A 22,752-nucleotide genomic window follows, 5' to 3' on the forward strand; every position below is an offset into this window, starting at 1 on the left:
AAAAAGTCCAAACAACAACTAAGTAACTAATAAAAGGATCTGCTTTTTCTGATTTCTTTTCAGTGTTCTCTGCAGACTGTGTGAACTGGGAGGTTGGAATCTACAGACCATTCTTAACAGGCCTCATCCTCCCAAATGCTTTTTGTTTGTAGCTATGCATGTCACAGTCACTCTGTGAAACAGTGCTTCTAAAATAGAATGATTTTCTAATAAAATGATAAAGTTCAAATATAAAATGACACAGTTAAATCTGTCTTTAGCCATGTCTTTTCCATGAGACATATAGGTTTCACAAATTATGCATATCTGTTTACAACATAAATAGGAGAAATGCTTGAGCAAGAATTAAGAAAATGAGGGCATGAAAAACTACTGTGAATTTTTTTGACTAAACAATTAAAAACCTATATTTACAACATGGTGAGTAAAAACTCTAATTGATTAATAATACTGTCTTTGAACTAAGCTCTTGATAAGTTTGATAAAATATTAAGAGAATGAAGTATGTTTCACTAAAACTTCAATTAGAGTTTGTATTATAAAAAAGGAGTTGTGTAGAAAAGTATTTTAATTATGCATTTTAACTTAGAATTATTTACAATGAATTTGTTTTTGTATTTTTCCAGCTCAGATGATATTCTTCTTTTCTTTCTTACAGTTATTTTTAGACACAGTCTTGGGGCTGAAATTTTAGGGACAGATACTAGAAGAAAATAGAGTCTCTGTGTTCATAAATTAAAACTGTTAAATAACAAGCTTCTTGAGGAACAAAAATGCAATGAACTGTTATTCATATAAAGGCTAATCGTTTCTTCTTTCTTTTGCTATTTTTTTTCCCTGAACCATTTTTTGAAAAATCAGTATTTCATCCTGAGGCTTGCTTTAAATTGCATTTCATAGTTTTCATAAACTAAAAATTTTAAATATATTCTCTTGTTAATTCATTATGCCATTCTTTGGTTCAACAAATGCTTATTGAGCATCTTCTGTGTTCTAGACACTGTGTAAGCTATTGGTGACAAAAGAATATAGCAACATCAAGAAATCTGCCGTCTAGTGTGCAATAATGTCAAACACAGAAGGAGACAAAGTATAGTACTATAAGAAATATGACAGAAATAGGCATGGGGCTGTGGAGGTACTGGGAACTGCTAAAGTAACACAGGTTTGGTCAGGGAAGACTTCTTTTGCCTGGGCCATGGTCAGATAACTGGGGAGTAAAGCAGGAAGCAGGGAGGTAGAGAAATACAGGCAAAAAACAAGCAAATAAAAAGGCAGCAGAAAGGGGACTTCCTAAGTGGTTCAGTGGGTAAAGAATCTGCCTGCAGTGCAGAAGATATGAGTTCAATGCCTGGGTTAGGAAGATCCCGTGGAGGAGGGCACGGCAACCTACTCCAGTATTCTTGCTTGGAGCATCTCATGGACAGAGAAGCCTGGCAGCCAGCTGAAGTCCATAGGGTAGCAAAGAGTCTTATAAAACTGAAGCAACTTAGCACTCACACATAAAGAAGCATGAGAACCTCAGGAAATCACTCGAACATCTCTCTGATTCTCCAAATAACTGAGGCAGTGAGATTCTGAACAGTTGGCCACAGATCACAGATTTGGGGCTGGGGGCTTAGTTTGCCAGGTTTTCAGCGCAGAACTGTTTCCACTCTTATCCTGTGTATACACAGAGACTATTGTTGAACATGACAATGATAAGTTACATTCACCTGTCAAAATACCCTGCAGATGTGTTTTATTTTTTAATTATAACCACACTTGACCAACTAAGATTAACATAGCATCAGTTACCTTCAGAAATCAGTGTTATAACAATGAAAAATAATATATGGCTCACAAATTAAGTTGGTTATTTGTATTCAGAATATCAAAATAAATGCCAGTTAAATGTATGGCCAAGTTCATACGTTTATTAAATGTCTCCATAGACACAGAAAACTAAAAATTTGAGTAGTTCTGTTCTTCTCATTGAAGCTCTAAAACATATTTTACTGTTTGTATTAAACATTTTTCTTTTTAATCCATGAAAGTTTGAATTATCCAGATACTATTTTTATGTTCTATAAAATAGCAGAATATTGATTCATAAATTTTCTCTATACCCAATGGTTATGATTTTTAAGTTTACAGCTAGAAGTTGTATATTTGCCATACATAATATCAATATTTATAATAAGGAGTTTTTGGCTCATTTAGTTACTATTAGTTAACATTTGTGCCTAAAGCTTTATTCTAATTTATTATTTTTCATTAAAGTGTTTATATTTTCTTGGAAAAGTATTTTACCAAAAATCGTTATTATCTGTTACTATGAATTTGTTTTGTTCTTCGTAGTGATAATATAATATGAAAGGAGAATCTTTCCATTCTGAGGAAAATCTAATGTTTCTAACAGAAACACATTTGTTTCAGTTTATATAGCATATAGTTTTTAGCACCTGCCTAGCTTCTTTGAGGTTTAAATCATACAGTTCACATTGTGTTATCTGAATTGTTAACAAGCCATTTTCTGTTATCTGAATACAAAAAGGGAAATTGGGTAAAATTGGTAATTTATCATCTTTTCCTTTTGGCACACGTGTACACACACACACACACACACACACACACACACACACACACACACACACACACACACACACACACACACACACACACACACACACACACACACACACACACACACACACACACACACACACACACACACACACACACACACACACACACACACACACACACACACACACACACACACACACACACATTTGGTATCATATGGCTCCATCTAGTGGCTGCATGCAAAACTCATTTGTTAAATTTGTAGAATTGATTAAAACGAGTATTAATAGAAGGTGGAAACTGTTCAAACTGGGATAAGTGCAACAAAATTGATGTGAAATAAAATAAAGATTATTTTCCATAATAAAATTTTCACATATAAAAATTCTGTAAATATTTTAGGAAATTAAAGTACATTAAAATCTTAAGAAGTATAAAACTGTTATGATTTTAAAGAAAAAAAATTTTTGGTGCCTATTATGCATTAAACATTCACCCAGGCCGTATTAGAAAAATAAGTTCTGTTAAGGACAGTTTTACCAAATGACCTTTATAGTTTATTATTGTTATTTTTATTGACGTATAATTGATTTATAAACATGTATATGTTCTTTTTCAGATTCTTTTCCATTATGAGTTATTACAAAATACTGATTATAGTTCCCTGTGTTATACGGTAGATCCTTGCTGTTTATTTTGTGTATAGTAATGTGTATCTGTTAATCCCAAATTCCCAATTTATCCCACACTTCGTTCCCCTTTGGTAACTATAAATTTGCTTTCTATGTCTGGGTCTATTTCTTGTTTATAAATAAGTTCATTTGCATCATTTTATTTTTAAGTTCCACATATAAATGGTATCATATGATATTTATCTGTATCCAACTTACTTCACTTTGTATGAAAATCTCTTAAATTCACCCATGTGAAATGGCCTTTATATTTTATGTGGAAGCCACAACCAAGTACAGTATTTTTTAAAAATTTTCAGAAAAACCCTTGCTCTGGTGGTTCAGTAGTCAGTTAGCTCTTTTATGAGTCAACTCATTCATTTATTCCATAGAGTTGATGATCCCCAAAGCCTTTTAATGAATTCAGCATGACTCTCTTTTATCTGTGTTCAAGTAGTGCAGGAATCCCATGGTTCATATCTCTAACCACTGAATGCATTTTATCTCAAAATATTCTTTTTCCACATATGGATATGAAAATTCTAGTGCAGATAACACTGATTGAATTAGATGACCAATTATGTTCTTCCTCCCATCCTTTCTAGTTCCAAAGAACTTGCTTACATATGAGTTCTGATATAATTCTTTTCTACCAAATTATATTTTCTTAAGTCCAGATACAAACATCTTTATTTTTTAGCTTTTGTTATTTTTCTTATTACACTTCTCACTTAGCATACATTGAATATATGGGATTAACTAAAAAAATACGGCTCATTTTTAAGTTTGTTGTCTTAAAAATTTTCAAAGACAAAGAAAAATTGAGAGAGGAATAAAAATTTATACCATTTACCTTGACTCATCAACTGTTAATATTCTACCACATTTGCTTGTCTCTCCTGTCCCTCTCTTTCTAATATAATATAATATAATATAACATAATATTATATATATATAATTTAAAAGTGAATTCCTTTGTAGGAAACCTGAATTTTATTTGATTGTATCTTAATATAATTTTACAGTATCCATAGGGGATTTTGTGAACCAAACAAAACCATTTATGGTTTTACTCACATTTTTGTAAATGAAAACTAGGTTACTGTAGTAACATTTATAAAAACTTATTTTTCTTGTAAGTTTTAAAATTCAATGTATATATCAGTTTTTTTTTTCTAAATCTAGTATAATGAAAGCAAGAATCTTTATTTCTAAAAGTTTTTTTAATTTTTTGGCCATGCCCCACAGCATGTGGGATCTTAGTTCCCCAAACAAGGACTGAACCTGCACCCCCTGTATTGGAAACGCAGTCATAACCCTGGACAGCTGTGGGAGTCCCCTCGTCTTTATTTTTAAACTTCCTTACAGTGTGTCCTATTTGCAACTCAGTTGATTACTTTCTCAAATTGGAAACCATAGAAATATATTTATTCTGTTCAATTTTTTTTTAAGTTTTAAAGGCCTTAATTTAGAGAAAACTCTTTATACATATTGAACCAATTTTAAATATAGCAAATAAAGTTTATAAATATGACACTCAATTTTTCTTAAATTCTGTGAAAACTTGGTCACATTTTTATACCTGTAACTTTAATAATTCTAACTCCAAAATGAGTATACAACTAACTTTATTAAATTGGAAATAAAATTAATTTGAATTATCTTAAACTTACTTTAAATAGCATATGGACAACATTCCAAATTTAACAGAAAAGCCTTCATGCTTTGAGTTTAGTATACTTATCATCTCTATATTTTAAAACCTGACCAGAGTTACATGATACTCATGAAGGAAGTAATTTTATCACCTTAAATGGAGGCTGTTGTTTCCAGTGATCTGTTGCTATCATCTGCTTCATGGCCAGAGATTTTTGCCCAAGACAGAATTTGAGCTGCATATACCCATGACCATCCTCAGTTGAAAGGCACACTCATTATCTTTTGTTTTCAGTTTGATGAAAGAGGACTTCACATCCCTGTGCTTGAGAGGTTTTGATCTTTCTGGAGGCCTAGTTTTATCTCTCTTTTTTTTTTTTCTGTTAATTTATTTTTCTCTTATCATAAGCTGTTTTAATGTCTTTTTTTTCAGGCTGGTCCCAAAGACATATAGTCATTTCTTGAGATCCTGGATATATTTGTGTATTCCTTGGTCTGATTTGGGAGAAGGAAATGGCAACCCACTCCAGTATTCTTACCTGGAGAATCCCATGGATGGAGGAGCCTGGTGGGCTACAGTCCATGGGGTGGCAAAGAGTTGGGCACGACTGAACAACTTCACTTTCAGTTTTCACTTTGGTCTGATTTAAGTCTGTGACCTTCACCACATGTTACAGCTAGCTTCTTTCATTCTGTTGACTGCCTGATTAAATCACAAACTCTTTCTATCATTTCTATCTAAATGAGCCACACACTTACAAATTAAATGACAGCTAATTAAATTATATACTACTTTATCAGACTTTGTGGTTCCTGTACTAAAGTCATGTTAGTGGAAGCAGTTTCTTACTACAAGAAGTATTTGAATTAACTGAGTCACATATAATACCAACACGAATACCCTGATGATATGAAAATTGAAAGAAGTTTATTAAAATACCATAAAATCAGCTTATTTATCAACTGATCATATAGGTCTTAGCATATGCCCCTGCTTTTCTAAACGCTTTACTCTTAACAACAATTTTGGGTGCTGTTCCTATTTGTAAATGTGGAAACAGATGCAAAGAAGTTAAGCAACTTTTCCAAGGTCACACATCCAGTAAGCGGTGGTGTCGTGATTCAAACCCTGGCTGTCTGACTGCACCATTCCTGCTCTGTACTATAGTGTTGATTTTCTAAGGCCATATACACGGTAAACCTGGATATGTTTATTGCAGTTGTGGTTTTATTTGTTGTCATCGGACTTCTCTGGTTGCTCAGCTGGTAAAGAATCCACCTATAAAGTGGGAGATCTGGGTTCAGTCCCTCATTTGAGAAGATACTCTGGGGGAGGGATTGGCAACCCATTCCAGTATTCTTGCCTAGAGAATCCCCATGGACAGAGAAGCCTGGCAGACTACAGTCAATGGGGTTTCAAAGAGTCAGACATGACTGAGTGACTAAGCACGGGACAGCATAGCACATTGTCATCAGACCCAGAGACACTCACTTCTCTTTAACTGATGTTTTCATGCAGGCAGTGAATTGTTTGCTGGACTCTACAGTGACTACTGGGGCAGGGACGCTGCCATTTTCCGGAGCCTGGGGCGAATGGCTCAGATCCGCACTGAGCATGATGATGAGCGCCTGTTGAAAGGTGGGGTCGAGGAGAAAAGAGTTTATGAATCAGAACTGAAAAGCAAGGCCAGAGCTTAAGGGAAACTTGCCATTTTCATAATGATAACAATACAAATGTAATTTATAGGTTTTGCAAATTTCTGCTTTTTTTCTTAGCAATATTCCCAGATTAAAATATTATATGATATATGCATATCATTTTATATAAAAATTGATCAGCTTTATAATAAAACCAAATTACTCTCAGAGCAATACTTAGAAATCAGGATTTTAATGAAAAAAGCAAATGTATGCAGAATGAAAACCCCTTTCATCCAATAAATTGTTGTCTCTCGTCAGTTGGTATAATTTTGCATGAGTTGATTGCTTTTCTTTGCTTGTTTAACAGAATCACATTGTACTTTAGAGACAAATAAAATTCTAGGAACATCACCAGGTATTCATTTACATAGAATTCTTTGTAAGAAGTCATGTTTATATTTTGTCACATTGGTATATCTAAGAACTAAAATCTTATAGTGAATAGCTTCATTATTCTCAACCTTTTTATTAGACTTTAGAGTGCCTAGCATTTTGTCATTAAAATATTTTGACATTCTGTATCAGTCAAAGGTCATTCACTCAGATCCATTCAATCAGAAATACAAAAACTTAAAGTGAATTTTCCACCTTAAAATTAAAATAATCTTCCATGAGCTGGACCAGTAGACAATTTATGAATTTAAAAAAAGTAATGACAAACTTCTTTACTAAAATATTTTTCATATATTTATATTGACTTTATATGGATAGAGAGACAGGAAATTTATGGAGAGTATCATCATATTGCTCTTAACCTATGCTTTTTTTAATTCATTTCAAGTCTGTACTGTATGTTGTTTGAAATCAGATTATTTTCCTCCCTGACTCAGATAAATTTTAAATCCTCTAACGCTTCCTTAAAACTGTTGATTTGCAAACAACGTGGAGATATCTACATGATATTAAAACTTAGTACAAAATGTCAAGGAAATATTTTAAGTTTGTTGTAATAACTATTATATTTTCTTCTATTTTTTTACTTATCTAGAACCAAAATTTGTAGGTTCTTATATGATCCCTGACAATGAAGACCGAGATGACAACAAAGTGTATTTCTTTTTCACGGAGAAGGCCCTGGAGGCAGAAAACAGTGCCCATGCAATTTACACCAGAGTGGGGCGACTCTGTGTGGTGAGGACTGTTTTCCTCTCTCACTAAGCTTGTTTATCTCACAATTTAATGTCAGGCCTTTGCTCATTTTATGATAGGTTTCTACTTTAAAATGTTTTATTCTCTTAGGCTCCCTAAAATTGGTATTTAGTGTCTAATCTTTAGACTTCATGTCTACTAAAGTTTAATCTGAAAAGAACTTCACATTTTGTGTTATCTTCCCCATTTTCAAAGCCCTATTAAGAAGAAATGGTGTATAATTAGGCTATACTTCTTCCCATACAGAAGTTTAAGCTCCATTTTAAAAAGTTAATCTCACCAAAATCTTTCTAGTTTCTGTAATCCACATTCTAAATAATCTACATAGTTATGTTTCAACAATTCAGATGGTTGATTCTGTAGGGAAAAACATCTATAGTTTGTTGGAATTCAGATAGATGATTAAGTGAATATTCAAAACCAACTGAAGTAGCCTTATATATTGAGAGAATTCTAATAATATGATAAATGTGAAGTTATTTTGATATTTAAAAAGATACTCAAGAATAAATTTAAGATGTTATATGTACATGTATGGATGTACACAAAGACACACATACACATGTATGTGTTTTGTATATGTGTGTAAATATATATGCTTGTTATGTGTATGTATGCATGTGTGTTCATATCTCAAGCCTTTTTCCCTAAAAGAAGAAAAAGAGATGTGTCTGTATTTCTGAGATAAGCAGATTATTTATTAATAAAATAATAATAAAAGTTACTGTATCATAAAAGTCACTATTTATTTGGGGGCACCTACTCAACTAACATTGTTTCATACCTGGAAACTGTGTTTAATGGGCCACTGTGAAAGCATACTGACAAGGCAGCATGTGTAAACCTAAAAAAAAGAAAAGGTTTATGAGGAATTGCATCTTTAATATTATTTGAGGAGTATACCAAAATTTCTACTTAAGTAGAAAAGGTGTAACTCTTGCCATCTTCATGTTTAATGATACAAAATCATTGTTGGTAAAAGTTCTCTGGGTCCCCATTTACCTGCTTTTTGTTTTTCACAGAATGATATGGGAGGACAGAGAATACTGGTGAATAAGTGGAGCTCTTTCCTGAAAGCTAGACTGGTTTGCTCAGTACCAGGCATGAATGGGATTGATACATATTTTGATGAATTAGGTAAATATTATTAGGAGAGTTAAATCTTCCTCTTTGATATACATGCTTCTTTGTATAACCCTCACTGTTTTTCACATGCATAGGAAACTTGCTTTCCACAGTCACTGACTTCTAACTTAGAGCAAGTTTTTATTCTCTTCTCAGCTGGGTCCACGTGTTGGGGCAAAGGAGTTGCAAAAGCAAAAAGACCCCTCCTTTTAGTTTAGAGTCAGCACCTCTGGCTCCTTCCTTCAGGCCCAGCTCAAAGTCATCCTCAACAGTTCATCCATCTTACTGTGATTTGGTCATGATTGCTTAACTGTATTTGGAAATTTATATCATATTATATATAATATATATATCATATTCATATCATATCATACATATATCATATTATATATATAATATATATAATATTATATATAAGATATATCTTAAAATATATCATGGGTTCTAAACTACTTTATGTCACTCTATTTTCTTCACATGCTTTGGGGGCTAAACATATTAAGTTAATGCAATGATCTTTAATGTTTCAGAGGATGTGTTCTTGCTGCATACCAGAGATCATAAGAACCCAGTGATATTTGGACTCTTCAACACTACCAGGTAAGAAATTTATATATTTAGTCAAAGTGTCATGAAACAAGAGATGCCTCACCCCTTCACTGTGGATGTAATTGAAAATACTACTGACCAATCTGTTATTCTCACTTTCTATACTTTGTAAATCACCAACTTCCCTTCATTCTTCTGTATTTGCAGTTGTACTTTTTTAAAACTACAATCTCAACCCAAATCCTATTTCTTTTTGTTTAAAGTACTAGCATCTTCCTCTGCTCAGTATCCTTAGCTCTTCTACAACAGAATGATGTTTTTTTTTTCCTATACAGTTTTTTGTTTGTTTGTTTGCTTGTTTTAAGGTACTAGTTTCATGCTATAAGTCTGGATTATTCTTTCAGTTATTGTATACAGTTGTCTGTGTCAGGCTTTCAAGTCTTTCTATCCACTCTTCCCCACTTAAGACTGGAAGTTTTTCCTCTAAGTTCCCTCAAACTCTGCTTTTGACAAGATAATAACCTGTCCAAATCCCAACGTCTGGTTTGCCCATCACTATGACTTGCTTTCTGTACTTTCTCTTCCAGTACTTGTCAATTACCATCTTCATGAAACACTCCTTGATTCCTTAATCACAGAGCACTCGGCTCACTTCCTCTACTCAGGTTGTCCTGCCCATGTGTGGATTCTTGGAGAACACACGTTTCTGATTTGCCCTCCATGTTTTAAATTTAAATATGCTACTCAAGTTTAGGACTTATATTCTGATATTTTTATGTTTTTGTGTTATGTATCCATTGAAGAGTGCTGGGAAAATGAATCAAAGATCATTTCATATGTCTGATACATGAATGAAAATATGTTATTAGAATCAGTTTGAGTTGAAAGTTTATATATATAATTCCCTGAGTGTCTTTCCAAATAAATCAGAGTGGAGATGAGATGGTTAAAATGAGAAATAAAGAATGTACTTCAATTCTCTTGATGGTAGAAAAATATTACTCAGTTTCTTGTTTGCTTTACATTGGCCTTAAACTTTTATGTTGTCATGTATGCTTTGTTTGCTTAGGATCTCTTCATAAAATTTTCTCATCAATTTTTATTGGCATATAATTGCCTTATAATACTTTGTTAGTTTCTACTGTCTAGCAAGGGTTTCCCAGGTGGCTCAGTGGTTTAAAAAAGTCCACCTGCCAATGCAGCTGACATGGGTTCTACGCCTGAATTGGGAGGGTCCCCTGGAGAAGGAAATGGCAACCCACTCCAGTATTCTTGTCTGGGAAATCCCATAGGCAGTGGAGCCTGGGGTCGCAGAAGAGTTGGACACAACTTAGCAACTAAACAATAACAGCTGTACAGCAAAGTGAACTAGTCATATGTATACATAGATCCTCTCTTTTTAAAATTTCTTTCCCATTTAGATCACCACAGAGCACTGTGTAGAGTTTCCTGTGCTGAACAAGTCTGTTTTCATCTCTATTTTGTATATAGATAGTGTATATATACCAATCTCAGTCTCCCAACTCATCTCCCCTGTTCCCTCACCTTGGTGTTGCATTAAGTTTTTGTTTAGTTTTTTAGCAGGTAATCACTTATTCTCACTTTGAAAAGAAATAATAAAACTCTTTGGATAAGCATACTGCTGTCCTAAGGGGACCTTTTCTTTAGCACAAACATAGAGGCAATTTTGCTCTCAAATATTCCTTGATGCAATAAGAAGTAGTTAATGAAGATTGATAGTTATCACAGTCCGTGGAAAATCCCTAACATTTGTTTTACACTTCATCTTCTCTCTATGCTAGTGAAGAATTTGTACATTGCATAATAATTCCATGGCATTTTATGGTAAATGTAAGCTACAGAATAGTCAGTATAGATTTTTCAATGAGTTAGAATGATCAGCTTATAAGCTGTTTTCATAAATGATAGCATAATTGATCTGTCTGAGATTTCAAACACAGCATTGTTTTCTTACATAATTTCAATTTTGGCTGTTCAATTTATGCATAATTTTGAGGAAAGGCTTCCCAGGTGTTACCTGATGTAAAGGTTGATATCGTAGCATAGTGATCAAAGGTTTACTGCCACGTTAGTTGAAAGACTATCTGGTTTTCTCACTGTTGCAGGCATTTCCAATTGCTTCAATGTGTGTTATAAAATGTGTGAACTGATGTCCTTAGACAGTAACATAACTGCTGTTCTACAGGTGTATCATAATGCAGGAAATGTTATACTTTTAAAAAACTTTCCATTTTGCAGAGAACTTTCACAATCTAATGATTTTAATTCTTACAATAAGGAGGCTAGGGAAGTGTTAGACTTCATTCAGACTATGCCAAATTAAGAAATGTGGCCTAATCTTTAATACAAATAATTTTAAAGTGTTCTTTCACAGAATCTTATTTTAATACTCACAATAAAAGTTGATGTAGCTTTATTTTATAAAGAAACCTCAAATGCTGTCTTTATCCAAGATAAGTAGAAATTTTTATCAAGAAAATAATTTCAACTTCTTCTAGTTCTTCAGGTAAGGAATTTAAGTTTTGCATAATTTAAGTCTTTTTCTCAAAATTAATCTGGTGCAGCCCAGTCATCTGGCCACTGTAGCACTGTTTTCAGTGACCTGGAGGAAGTAATGTACAGTAAGCCAATCAATGTATGTGTGATGGCCAAGCTCAAGAATGGAACAAAGCCTCTAATTCTCTTTAGACTTTAAATTATTCTTCAAATCATATACACGAAGAAAAATAAACAATTTGAATAAAATTTGCAACAGTATTAACAGCATGGCAAGAAGAAAAACACAGTATACCTGAAAGAGATGCAAGGAGATGAAACCTTCCTCAACTTGGAAATGAATCTTTAAAATTATGAAGATGAAATCTTCCTTAATAAGACATGTAAAACACAAAAGGATATATTTACATGTGTGTGTGGGTGTGTTTATAGTTCACCTGAAACTAACACAGCATTGTAAATCAATTATAGTTCAATTAAAATTTTAAGATTCAACTGGAAAAAAAATGACATGACTGCTTTTGTGATTCTAACAATGTCATTTTTAATTTGCTCTAATAAATAGGCAAAAAACAGTAAGTTTGGAATTTGAATAGTTGGAATATTGTAGTAGATAATATCTCTAGATGTCTTATACCTAAGAGATTGCAACTCTTTCACCCAAAGACTTCCTCCTTATCTAGGTTGTCTGTAGGATTTGACTAGATGACCTCCTAGTCTATTCCAGAATAGTAATTCTCTCTTTTTCCCCCAGTAATGTATTTAGAGGCCATGCTATATGTGTTTATCACATGTCTAGCATCCGGGCAGCCTTTAATGGACCATACGCACATAAGGAAGGACCTGAATACCACTGGTCACTCTATGAAGGAAAAGTACCTTATCCAAGACCTGGATCTGTAAGTTTAGGCATTTAACAAAGTATTATTATTTTTGAAAAGCTTTTTTAGTAATATTCTGTTCATTGTTCATATGTTTTATTAAATCTGCATGAAACAGTTAAGAAATTCCACAACTAAAAATCTGCTTGGTTACTTGCATGGTAAAGAAATATTACTTCTTATATCTAGATGTAGGCTTGGTATTTAGTGATAAGAATGTAATCTAAAATGGAGACATCTTAGCATTATAAAATATATATTATTGTTGATATTTTGGCTATCTATGTGACTCTACAGTTTTATTTTTAGAGGTACTGGTGAATACAGAAACATCAATAAAATAAGCATCATATTCCTCTCAGCCTCTTTGGAAGAATTAGCGCCACAAGTGGTTTCCAAGCAAGAGAATGTTACCATATTGTTATTATATATTCTGATAATTGAGTCCACTCTCAGTTCCCTAGACCAGACTTTATCCCAGCTTCTCACTTAAGCATATTGAGAGGAAGCTTTTTCTCTGGCTCTTCAGAATCCTAAGCAACCCATTTGCCAAGAGGATGTTCCACCATTTGCCTCTTAACTGGTGCTACCAAGATTCTCCCTAACTAGCCATTCAAACTGTGCTTTTAATTGCACACATGATGATAATAATGAGGAGGAGGGTGTTATATTATGTGTACTGTACACAATTAGGTTGTGAAAAGGTAGCATCATTGTATCTGCTATTCATGGAGAACAAACTTGTCATGCAAGCCAGTCTACACCATGAGCATCTAGTAAAACCCCATCACTATGCTGATTCCACAAGTACTTGCAAGTCAGTAGAAATCATTTTTGCAGAGCCACAATTCAAAGTGGAAACAAACCTTACCTCAGTTAACAAGTGTAAGGCTTTACCATTGCAATCACTCTCTCTCACTAGGTTAAAATTATTACTTCTAATAAGACATAAAGTGTATTTTATTTCACTCTATTGATTGAAATTTCAATTTAAATGGAGAAAACCCACTCCTGCGGCTTTGCTGGAAATGCTTCTTGAAACCACATGGTATTAAAGGAGATTTAGAGGAAGTGACTGGTTATTGAACTGCTTCCAGGCTGATCTAGAATGTTTCCAATTATATATCATGAAAGTACACTCACGTGAAATATTCATGCCAAATTAAGAAATATGGCCCAAAATTTTAAAACAAACCATTAAAAATGCCCACTTTGCAGACTGATTAATAAACTACTGTGTTTATACTCTAAAATGGAAAATTTTTATCAAGATTACTGTTACAATTGCTGCTGGTTCTAGAAGAAAATATGTGAAATGAGGGAGCACTAAATAATAAGCATGAATCAACATAGTTATAGGTATTCCAAGAAGTAGCTTAGGTACCGCTGAACATTTATTTTTAGAGTCAGTGATTTTAAAAATTGAGATGTGTTATAGCAGGTATTTCTGTTTTTTTCAAATTATTGTGTCTGATTCATACAAAAATAATATACATTCATACAAATTACATTCAAACAGAGAAGGCTTTTTTTTTCTCCCTTAATTAACAATGATGGAATTTGAAGAGGTTTCTGTTATAGCACTAAAGTTCTATAGTCAGTGAGACAATTGAAACTGTCACCAATCAGTGTCAGTAGTGATAAAGCTGTTGTGTGGTTGTAATTCTCAATTTGGGGGGAAGATTTAGCACAATAACAGGTCACTTTGTTTTGCTATGAACAATACATTGTTTACTTTAAAATTTAATTTGCAACATGAAAAACAAATTTTAGAAGCAGAAAATAATTAAAATATTTTTATATTATATTTGTACTATCTCCAAACTATATACTTAATTATTTTTCAGGATTTCATTGCTATTTCTAGTGCCACATTATTTTTTTTAATAATTCAGCCTCACTATGCAATTTTTAATTCAGATTTTATTTCTGTAATAAAGAACATATGGTTACTAAATATTGCTAAATACATAGTTGATTAATTAAACATACTCATTTTTTATAATTCTCCTTATAATTGATTATAAATTTGCTCTTTAGATTTCATGGGAAAAATATTCTCTCATCCATTTGTATTTCAGTGTGCCAGCAAAGTGAATGGAGGCAGGTATGAAACTACCAAAGACTATCCCGATGATGCCATCCGATTTGCTAGAAGTCATCCACTTATGTACCAGCCCATAAAACCTGCCCATAAAAAACCAATACTAGTGAAAACAGATGGAAAGTATAACCTGAAACAAATAGCAGTGGATCGAGTAGAAGCTGAGGATGGCCAATATGATGTCTTGTTCATTGGGACAGGTAATGGAATTAGAAAGTACTCAGACATTTAAATTGAACCTTCAAATCAATAACATTACATTAAAAATCCCTGCCTGTCAACAAAACCTCTGTTGACCCATTTGGCTTTCTTACATACTGCCTGTCCACTGCAATGGAAGAGAAGAATTTGGGGCAGTTACAGCCTGTAATTCCTGATACATGGTCAATATTTAGTACATTTGAACAAAATGAATACATTAAAGAATGAATAATTGATGTTAATAAACAATGTTGGTTCCAGAAAAGAATTCAGAGCAGAAACAGGGCGCCATAGCAAGGACGGTTCTCTTCCGTTTGTCCCTCAGGGCCACTGCGTCCTTCGGCTTCTCAGTAAGGGCTCAAGATTTTTCAGTCTTTAGGTAAAGTTTAGGTAATTTCACCCAAATCTATAATCTCAACTGTGCTTATCAGGCCCCATCAGAAATCAACCATGTGAAATTAAACAAGCTAAATGTTATACATTAAAGTGAAAGAAAGTGAAAGTCGCTCAGTCATGTCTGACTCTGCGACCCATGGACCACACAGTCCATGGGGTTCTCCAGGCCAGAATACTGGAGTGGGGAGCCTTTCCCTTCTCCAGGGGCTTCTCCCAACCCAAGGATCGAACCCAGGTCTCCTGCATTGCAGGCAGATTCTTTACCAGCTGAGCCACGAGGGAACCCCAGTGTTATACATAAGGGAGATACAGCTATAATATCCTGCATTATTAAAATAAAGTATAATAAATATGCTAAAAGTCAAAATGTAAAATAGATCTGTAATTTCAACTAGTGTCATTCATTAGATCTAGCTCATGGAGAACTTGGAATCATTTAGCATGCAGGGTAATATGTATCAAATTCTGTCAAGTACTTTGAAATTATATAGTCACTTAAAGAATCATTAAAATGATCATTTCTTTTTTTTATATGCATCATAGTAATTACTATAGCAGAACTTATTTAGAAGAGTAAGCATTCTACTATATATAACTTTAATCATTGACATATTCTAAAGAGACGTTACATATGCCCAGATCAGGAATTAGTATATAGTGTTAATATTGGTGCTTGAACTTTCCCACTCATGCTTTTTGAAAAAGCAAAGGTACAAGTAAGAAGGTAATTGTCTGATTTTCAAAAATTGATGTCTCTTAATGTCTCTATATTTTATTCATTTAAGAGGTTAGTAATATGTTCTGCTGGAGAAGGAAATGGCAAGCCACTCCAGTGTTCTGGCCTAGAGAATCCCATGGACAGAGGAGCCTTGGCGGGCTACTGTCCATGTCGTCACAAAGAGTCAGACATGACTGAAATGACTAGGCAATATGTTCTGCACTGTGGGTTCAAGATTAACAAAGCATCACATTTCTTTAACAAAGTTAAAATTACGTGGCCATGAATTCACTTATAGTGGTATCCAACAAAATTAAAAAAAAAGAATTCCATAAGCAAGAGTAATATTTGATAAAATTAATCACATAAAAAGGCATGTTATTTTTAACTGCTTTGGAAAGTAGAAGTCATGTAATATAAATCCAAGAATGTTTTCAGAAATATTTTTTGTTAGATTGACCAAAGCTATTTGAGAGAATTCCAGAAATATATAAGGTATATACTTAGGCTCTCATGTAACCTATGTTGAGCTTAAAGATATCATTCTATTGAACCACAACTTTTCAGCACTAAAGAACATATTTGATGAATGTGTGATGAGTACAACTTTGAATAATATCACAAAATAGTTATTTTTCCCCAAATTTACCAGATACATGCTTTAGCACTATATATAGTAGTCCTTATTGAAAAATCACTAGTTGCAAACTGATAATTTGAGTTCCTCTTTGCCTTTTTACTTGATATGATAATTATGGGATATTTATAATGTATGCTTGATATGATAATTTTGTTCCTTTTGGTAATTTTTATTAGTTTTATTTTAATTATATTAAGCCAAACACACGATTTCATAATTTTTAAAGAAATTGCATAAGTACTGTAGAAACTCCAGGATCAGAACCTCCAAAATGCTTTTTTCTCCCTAGTTATTTCTAGCCCTATACTAAATTGTTCTTACAGTCAAATTCATGTTTTATTAAATTTTCATTGGAAAGAACAAGTTCAGAATATCAGGAATAATAAAAATAAGGTAGGATTTTAAAATGTAGGTATGCTGCTGCTGCTGCTAAGTCACTTCAGTCATGTCCGACTCTGTGCAACCCCACAGACGGCAGCCCACCAGGCTCCCCCATCACTGGGGTTCTCCAGGCAAGAACACTGGAGTGGGTTGCCATTTCCTTCTCCAATGCATGAAAGTGAAGCGTGAAAGTGAAGTCGCTCAGTCGTCTCCGACTCTCAGCGACCCCGTGGACTGCATGATTAGTACAGGAGGACTCATTACACTATTCTCTCTATAGTGTATACTTGAAATTTTTATTGAAAGTGTATATAACAAGATTTGTGGTTACTGGAGGTGAGCGGTGGGAGAACTATATGAAGGTTGTCAAAGATACATCTTTCTAATAATGAGAAAAATATGTACTAAGGATATAATATACACCATGACTAATATACTTAACAGTGCTGTATGTTATAATGAAGCTTTTTAAGAGAGTAAACCCTAAGAGTTCTCATCACAAGGGAAAAAAAAAAAACCTCTTTTATATGATGGATGTTCACTAAACTTATTGTGGTATTATTTCATGATGTATGCGCTCAGTCATGTCTGACTCTTTGTGACCCCATGGACTATATAGTCCATGGAATTCTCCAGGCCAGAATACTGGAGTGGGTAGCCTTTCCCTTCTCCAGGGGATCTTCCCAACCCAAAGACTGAACCCAGGTCTTCTGCACTGCAGGCGGATTCTTTACCAGCTGAGCCACAAGAGAAGCCCATGATGTATGTAGGTCAAATAATTGTGCTATATTCCTTAAAATCATACAGTGTTGTATGTCAATTATATCTCATTAAATTTGGAAAGAAAAATGTATATCTATAGCTATCAATATATTCTATTTATATATCAATATGTCAAGATTTCCATTGTGTGTTACTTGGAAGGTTCCTTCCCTAAGATTAAAGGTATAGTTTCTTACCAGGAGGTAGCTTTAGGTAAAAAATATTCTTTCATCATACATCACAGAAAAAGCTAGAATAATTTTCTATCTGTCTTCTATTTCATTAATTCCAAAAGACATCTTGATTTCTGAACCTTTAATTGGGATTTTGAATCAAATTGTTGGAAAATAATTATATATTATTTGGTCTTATTCTTTGACCAGTTACACAAAATTGGCTTTTTTGCTAATTTAAAATATGAATATATAAATAGCCATATTGTTTTAACTGGCAATGATTAAATATTTTATATATCTAAATTTCAAATCTTATTTAAATTTATAATCTTTCCATGGTTTTTAATTGTTTGAAAACCAGATTGTTACAAAGCTTCTGGATTATCTCTTCTTTTGTTTTCTTATAGATAATGGAATTGTGCTGAAAGTAATCACAATTTACAACCAAGAAACAGAATCAATGGAAGAAGTAATTCTAGAAGAACTTCAGATATTCAAGGTATTTTTAGTGAAACATATAGCCAACGTTTATGTACTGTAGACAATTGCAAGTGAATTATAAATAGGAAAACATTACGTCAGTTAGCTGTTCTTTTTTTTTTTTTCCCTAATCAGTATGTTGTAAATTAAGAGTACTCTGAAGTAAAGAATGATTTATAATTCTGGTACATCTATTTGATTATCAAAGACTATTCACTATTCAGATAAAGAGGCCAGTATTTACCATCATGAAAATAATTTCATTATATGAACTGGGACATAAATGACACTTATCCCACAAGTGAATTCTAGAATCATTATTACAATCATCATCTTAAGCAAATGTACTATCAATAAAAGCAATTTAAAAAAATAGCAGCAGGTTTCATATTGTGGGCATTGTAATGGGATAAGTAATTTCCTTTTTATTGCATGCCGTTTACACAGAGAATTTGCTAAAAGAAAAATGCAAAATGATAATGGAACTATTAAGCATGATAAAACAGTTGTATATATTGTCTCTCTTTTTTATACACACACATACACACAGTAAGTCTTGACATCTGTAGCAGTTATGGTCTTTGAGCACTGAATTAATTAGTAATCATTGCTCCTAGGGGAAATGCACAATGCAGTCCATAGGGTCACAAACAATCCAACACGACTGAACAACTGAAAAACAAAGCGGAAATACATTAGGTTCCTGAGAATGTCTAGTCACAGCATTTTTGCCGACTGATTGATATGTAAACTGTTTTATTTGTGTTTCTTTTTATAAACGCCTTATTTAGTATATGTTGTTGTCATTTAGTTGCTCAGTCGTGTCCAACTCATTTGCCAACCCATGGTCTGTAGCCTGCTTGACTCCTCCGTCTATGAAATTTTCCCAGCAAGAATACTGGAGTAGGTTGACATGTCCAGAGGATCTTTCTGACCCAGAGATCAACCCATATCTCCTGCACCGCAGGTGGATTCTTTACCACTGAGCCACCAGGGCTATCCGATTGATTAATTAAAATTGAACTTATGGCTAAATAGCACTAATAACTCCTGCCTGAGCAAGGCTTATTTAAAACACATACTTATTTCATAAGGCACATTTCAGCCTTTTGGAACTTAGGAACACAACACTTCAACACTATGCTTAGGGGCCTTTTAAACAGCAAATCATTAACAAAAAGGACAAAAATAAAAATATGGTACTAAATGGAACAGGAAGATACTTGTTTACAGTATGAGAGTTGAAACAAGAAGGCAGTGTATACCTTGATCAACCTCAGGTGGGAATGTACATTTTGGGCAGCTCAGATTTTTTTTTTTTTTTTTTTTTGCCATTCTGAGCACACAAATGGCAGCAAAATACCAAAAGTATTGATATTGGGGTTGCAAATAAATTTTATCAATAAGCAAATGTGCAAGATCACAATGTGCAATAATGAAGATTGAGAATGTATGTAATGAATGTGTACAAAAATATTTTTGATGAAAACAATTTATTTCACGTTAGCTGTTCAGATTAGATTCCTGATAGCTTCACAGAGTTAACCATGTTCTTATCTCAACCAGAGCAGCTGTTGTTTAGTCGCTCAGCTATGTCTGACTCTTGTGTGACCCCATGGACTGCAGCCCTCCAGGCTTCTCTGTCCATGGGAGTTTCTGGGCAAGCAAACTGGAGTGGATTGCCATTTCCTTCTTCAGGTTATCTTCCTGACCCAGGAATCGACCCCATGTCTTGGCATCTCCTGTCTTGCAGGTGGATTCTTTTACTGCTGAGCCACTGGAGAATCCCCAGAGCAGCAATATTTTTGTTATTTTGCTTATTGACCCTCTATAAGATTTCACTTCATGTTCGGAATCACAGATCTCATATTAAGGGCATTCATTGTAACAATGTCTTGTTCACATAAATCCTTAAGAAACATTGTTTTTTGAATGAATAAATGCATACATATGCTTCCCTTGTGACTCAGCATTAGAGAATCTGCCTGCCAGTGCAGGAGATGTGACTTCGATCTCTGGGTTGAGAAGATTCCCTAGAGAAGGAAATGACAACCCACTCCAATATTCTTGCCTGAGTAATCCCATGGACAGAGGAGCCTGATGGACTACAGTCTATGGGGTCGCAAAGAGTCAGCATGACTTAGTGACTAAAAAATGACACGTGAATAAAGCATTCTGTAGTTTTAAATATTTAAAATTTTAACATAGATGATCAAATTTTTCTCTTTCAAAAAATAACTATTTGAAGGGTAATTATCCATTAATTGTCCAGGAGTGATAATTAATGCCTATGACTTCTCCAGTCACAGAAATGGCTGAGTTTGTGATGTCCTTAGAAATATTCTTGTCTTAATCACCACCCCTAGAATTGCACAGAAGTGCTCTAAACTGTCCTGTAGATTGTCCTTCCTCTGGTGTAGTTCCAAGACAGTGATGTTGATGCACATTTTTCAGAGCATTCTGGATTAATGGAGATTGACAGAAAAATATTTTGTTTTGTTCTTGTACAGTCGCGAAGTCATGTCCAACTCTTTGCCACCCCATGGACTGCAGCACAGCCAGCTTCCCTGTCCTTCACTATCTCCCAGAGTTTGCTCAGACTCATGTCCATTAAGTCAGTGATGCCATCCAACCATCTCATCCTCTGTTGCCCCTTCTTCTCTTGCCCTCTGTCTTTCCTAGCATCAGAGTCTTTTCCAGTGAGTCAGCTCTTTGCATCATGCGGCCAAAGTATTGGGCCTTCAGCTTCAGCATCACTTCCAATGAATATTCAGTGTTGATTTCTTTTAGGATTGATTGGTTTGATCTCCTTGCAGTCCAAGGGACTCTCAAGAGTCCTCTAGCACCATAATTTGAAAGCATCAATTCTTTGGCACTTAGCTTTCTTTATGGTAGAACTCTCACATCTGTGAGAAAAAGCTACGGTTATAGCTTTGACTATATGGACCTTTGTTGGCAAAGTAAGCTTTCTGCTTTTTAATATGCTGTCTAGGTTTGTCATAGCTTTCTCCTCCAAGGAGCAAGCGTCTTAATGGCAGAAAGAGAGGAGGAACTAAAAAGCCTCTTGATAAGGGTGAAAGAGAAGAGCAAAAAAGTTGGCTTAAAACTCAACATTCAAAAATCTATGAAAGACCATAGTATTTTGTTTCAGTTCAGTTCAGTCGCTCAGTCATGTCCGACTCTGCGACCCCATGAATCGCAGCACGCCAGGCCTCCCCGTCCATCACCAACTCTTGGAGTTCACCCAGACTCACGTCCATAGAGCCAGTGATGCCATCCAGCCATCTCATCCTCTGTGGTCCACTTCTCCTCCTGCCCCCAATCCCTCCCAACATCAGAGTCTTTTCCAATGAGTCAACTCTTCCCATGAGGTGGCCAAAGTACTGGAGTTCTATCTTTAGCATCATTCCTTCCAAAGAAATCCCAGGGTTGATCTCCTTCAGAATGGACTGGTTGGATCTCCTTGCAGTCCAAGGGACTCTCAAGAGCCTTCTCCAACACCACAGTTCAAACACATCAATTCTTCAGCGCTCAGCCTTCTTCACAGTCCAACTCTCACATCCATACATGACTACTAGAAAAATCATAGCCTTGACTAGATGGACCTTAGTCAGCAAAGTAATGTCTCTGCTTTTGAATATGCTATCTAGGTTGGTCATAACTTTTCTTCCAAGGAGTAAGCGTCTTTTAATTTCATGGCTCCAGTCACCATCTGCAGTGATTTTGGAGCCCCCAAAAATAAAGTCTGACACTGTTTCCACTGTTTCTCCACCTATTTCCCATGAAGTGATGGAACCGGATACCATAATCTTCGTTTTCTGAATGTTGAGCTTGAAGCCAACTTTTTCACTCTCCTCTTTCACTTTCATCAAGAGGCTTTTTAGTTCCTCTTCACTTTTAGGCCTGAGTTAAAACAATTAAAGATCACATGGTTTATTGGTAATAAGACCTATTCAAAGATATAACTGTTTTCCTTCTAATCGTTCAACTTTCTTTATAAGAAATAGCACTCTGACTTTATTATTTAAAGGTAATTGATTTCTAAAACATGAGTAATACTCAAAAGCAAATACAAAA

The 22,752-nt window shown here is 34.3% G+C and overlaps 1 protein-coding gene across 1 annotated transcript in view; it reads left to right on the plus strand.

The window, feature by feature from the left end:
• Window positions 1-22,752, plus strand: part of SEMA3E (semaphorin 3E) — a 279,112-nt gene that overhangs the window by 226,238 nt on the left and 30,122 nt on the right. Inside the window, exons 6-12 of the mRNA XM_068972992.1 lie at window positions 6,415-6,534; window positions 7,585-7,727; window positions 8,768-8,882; window positions 9,401-9,470; window positions 12,691-12,835; window positions 14,899-15,121; window positions 18,603-18,694. Of these exons, the coding sequence (XP_068829093.1) occupies window positions 6,415-6,534; window positions 7,585-7,727; window positions 8,768-8,882; window positions 9,401-9,470; window positions 12,691-12,835; window positions 14,899-15,121; window positions 18,603-18,694 (908 nt within the window). The remainder of the gene's footprint in view (window positions 1-6,414; window positions 6,535-7,584; window positions 7,728-8,767; window positions 8,883-9,400; window positions 9,471-12,690; window positions 12,836-14,898; window positions 15,122-18,602; window positions 18,695-22,752) is intronic.

This window comes from Capricornis sumatraensis, chromosome 5 (genome assembly GCF_032405125.1).
Source record: "Capricornis sumatraensis isolate serow.1 chromosome 5, serow.2, whole genome shotgun sequence".
Classification (NCBI taxonomy): domain Eukaryota; kingdom Metazoa; phylum Chordata; class Mammalia; order Artiodactyla; family Bovidae; genus Capricornis; species Capricornis sumatraensis.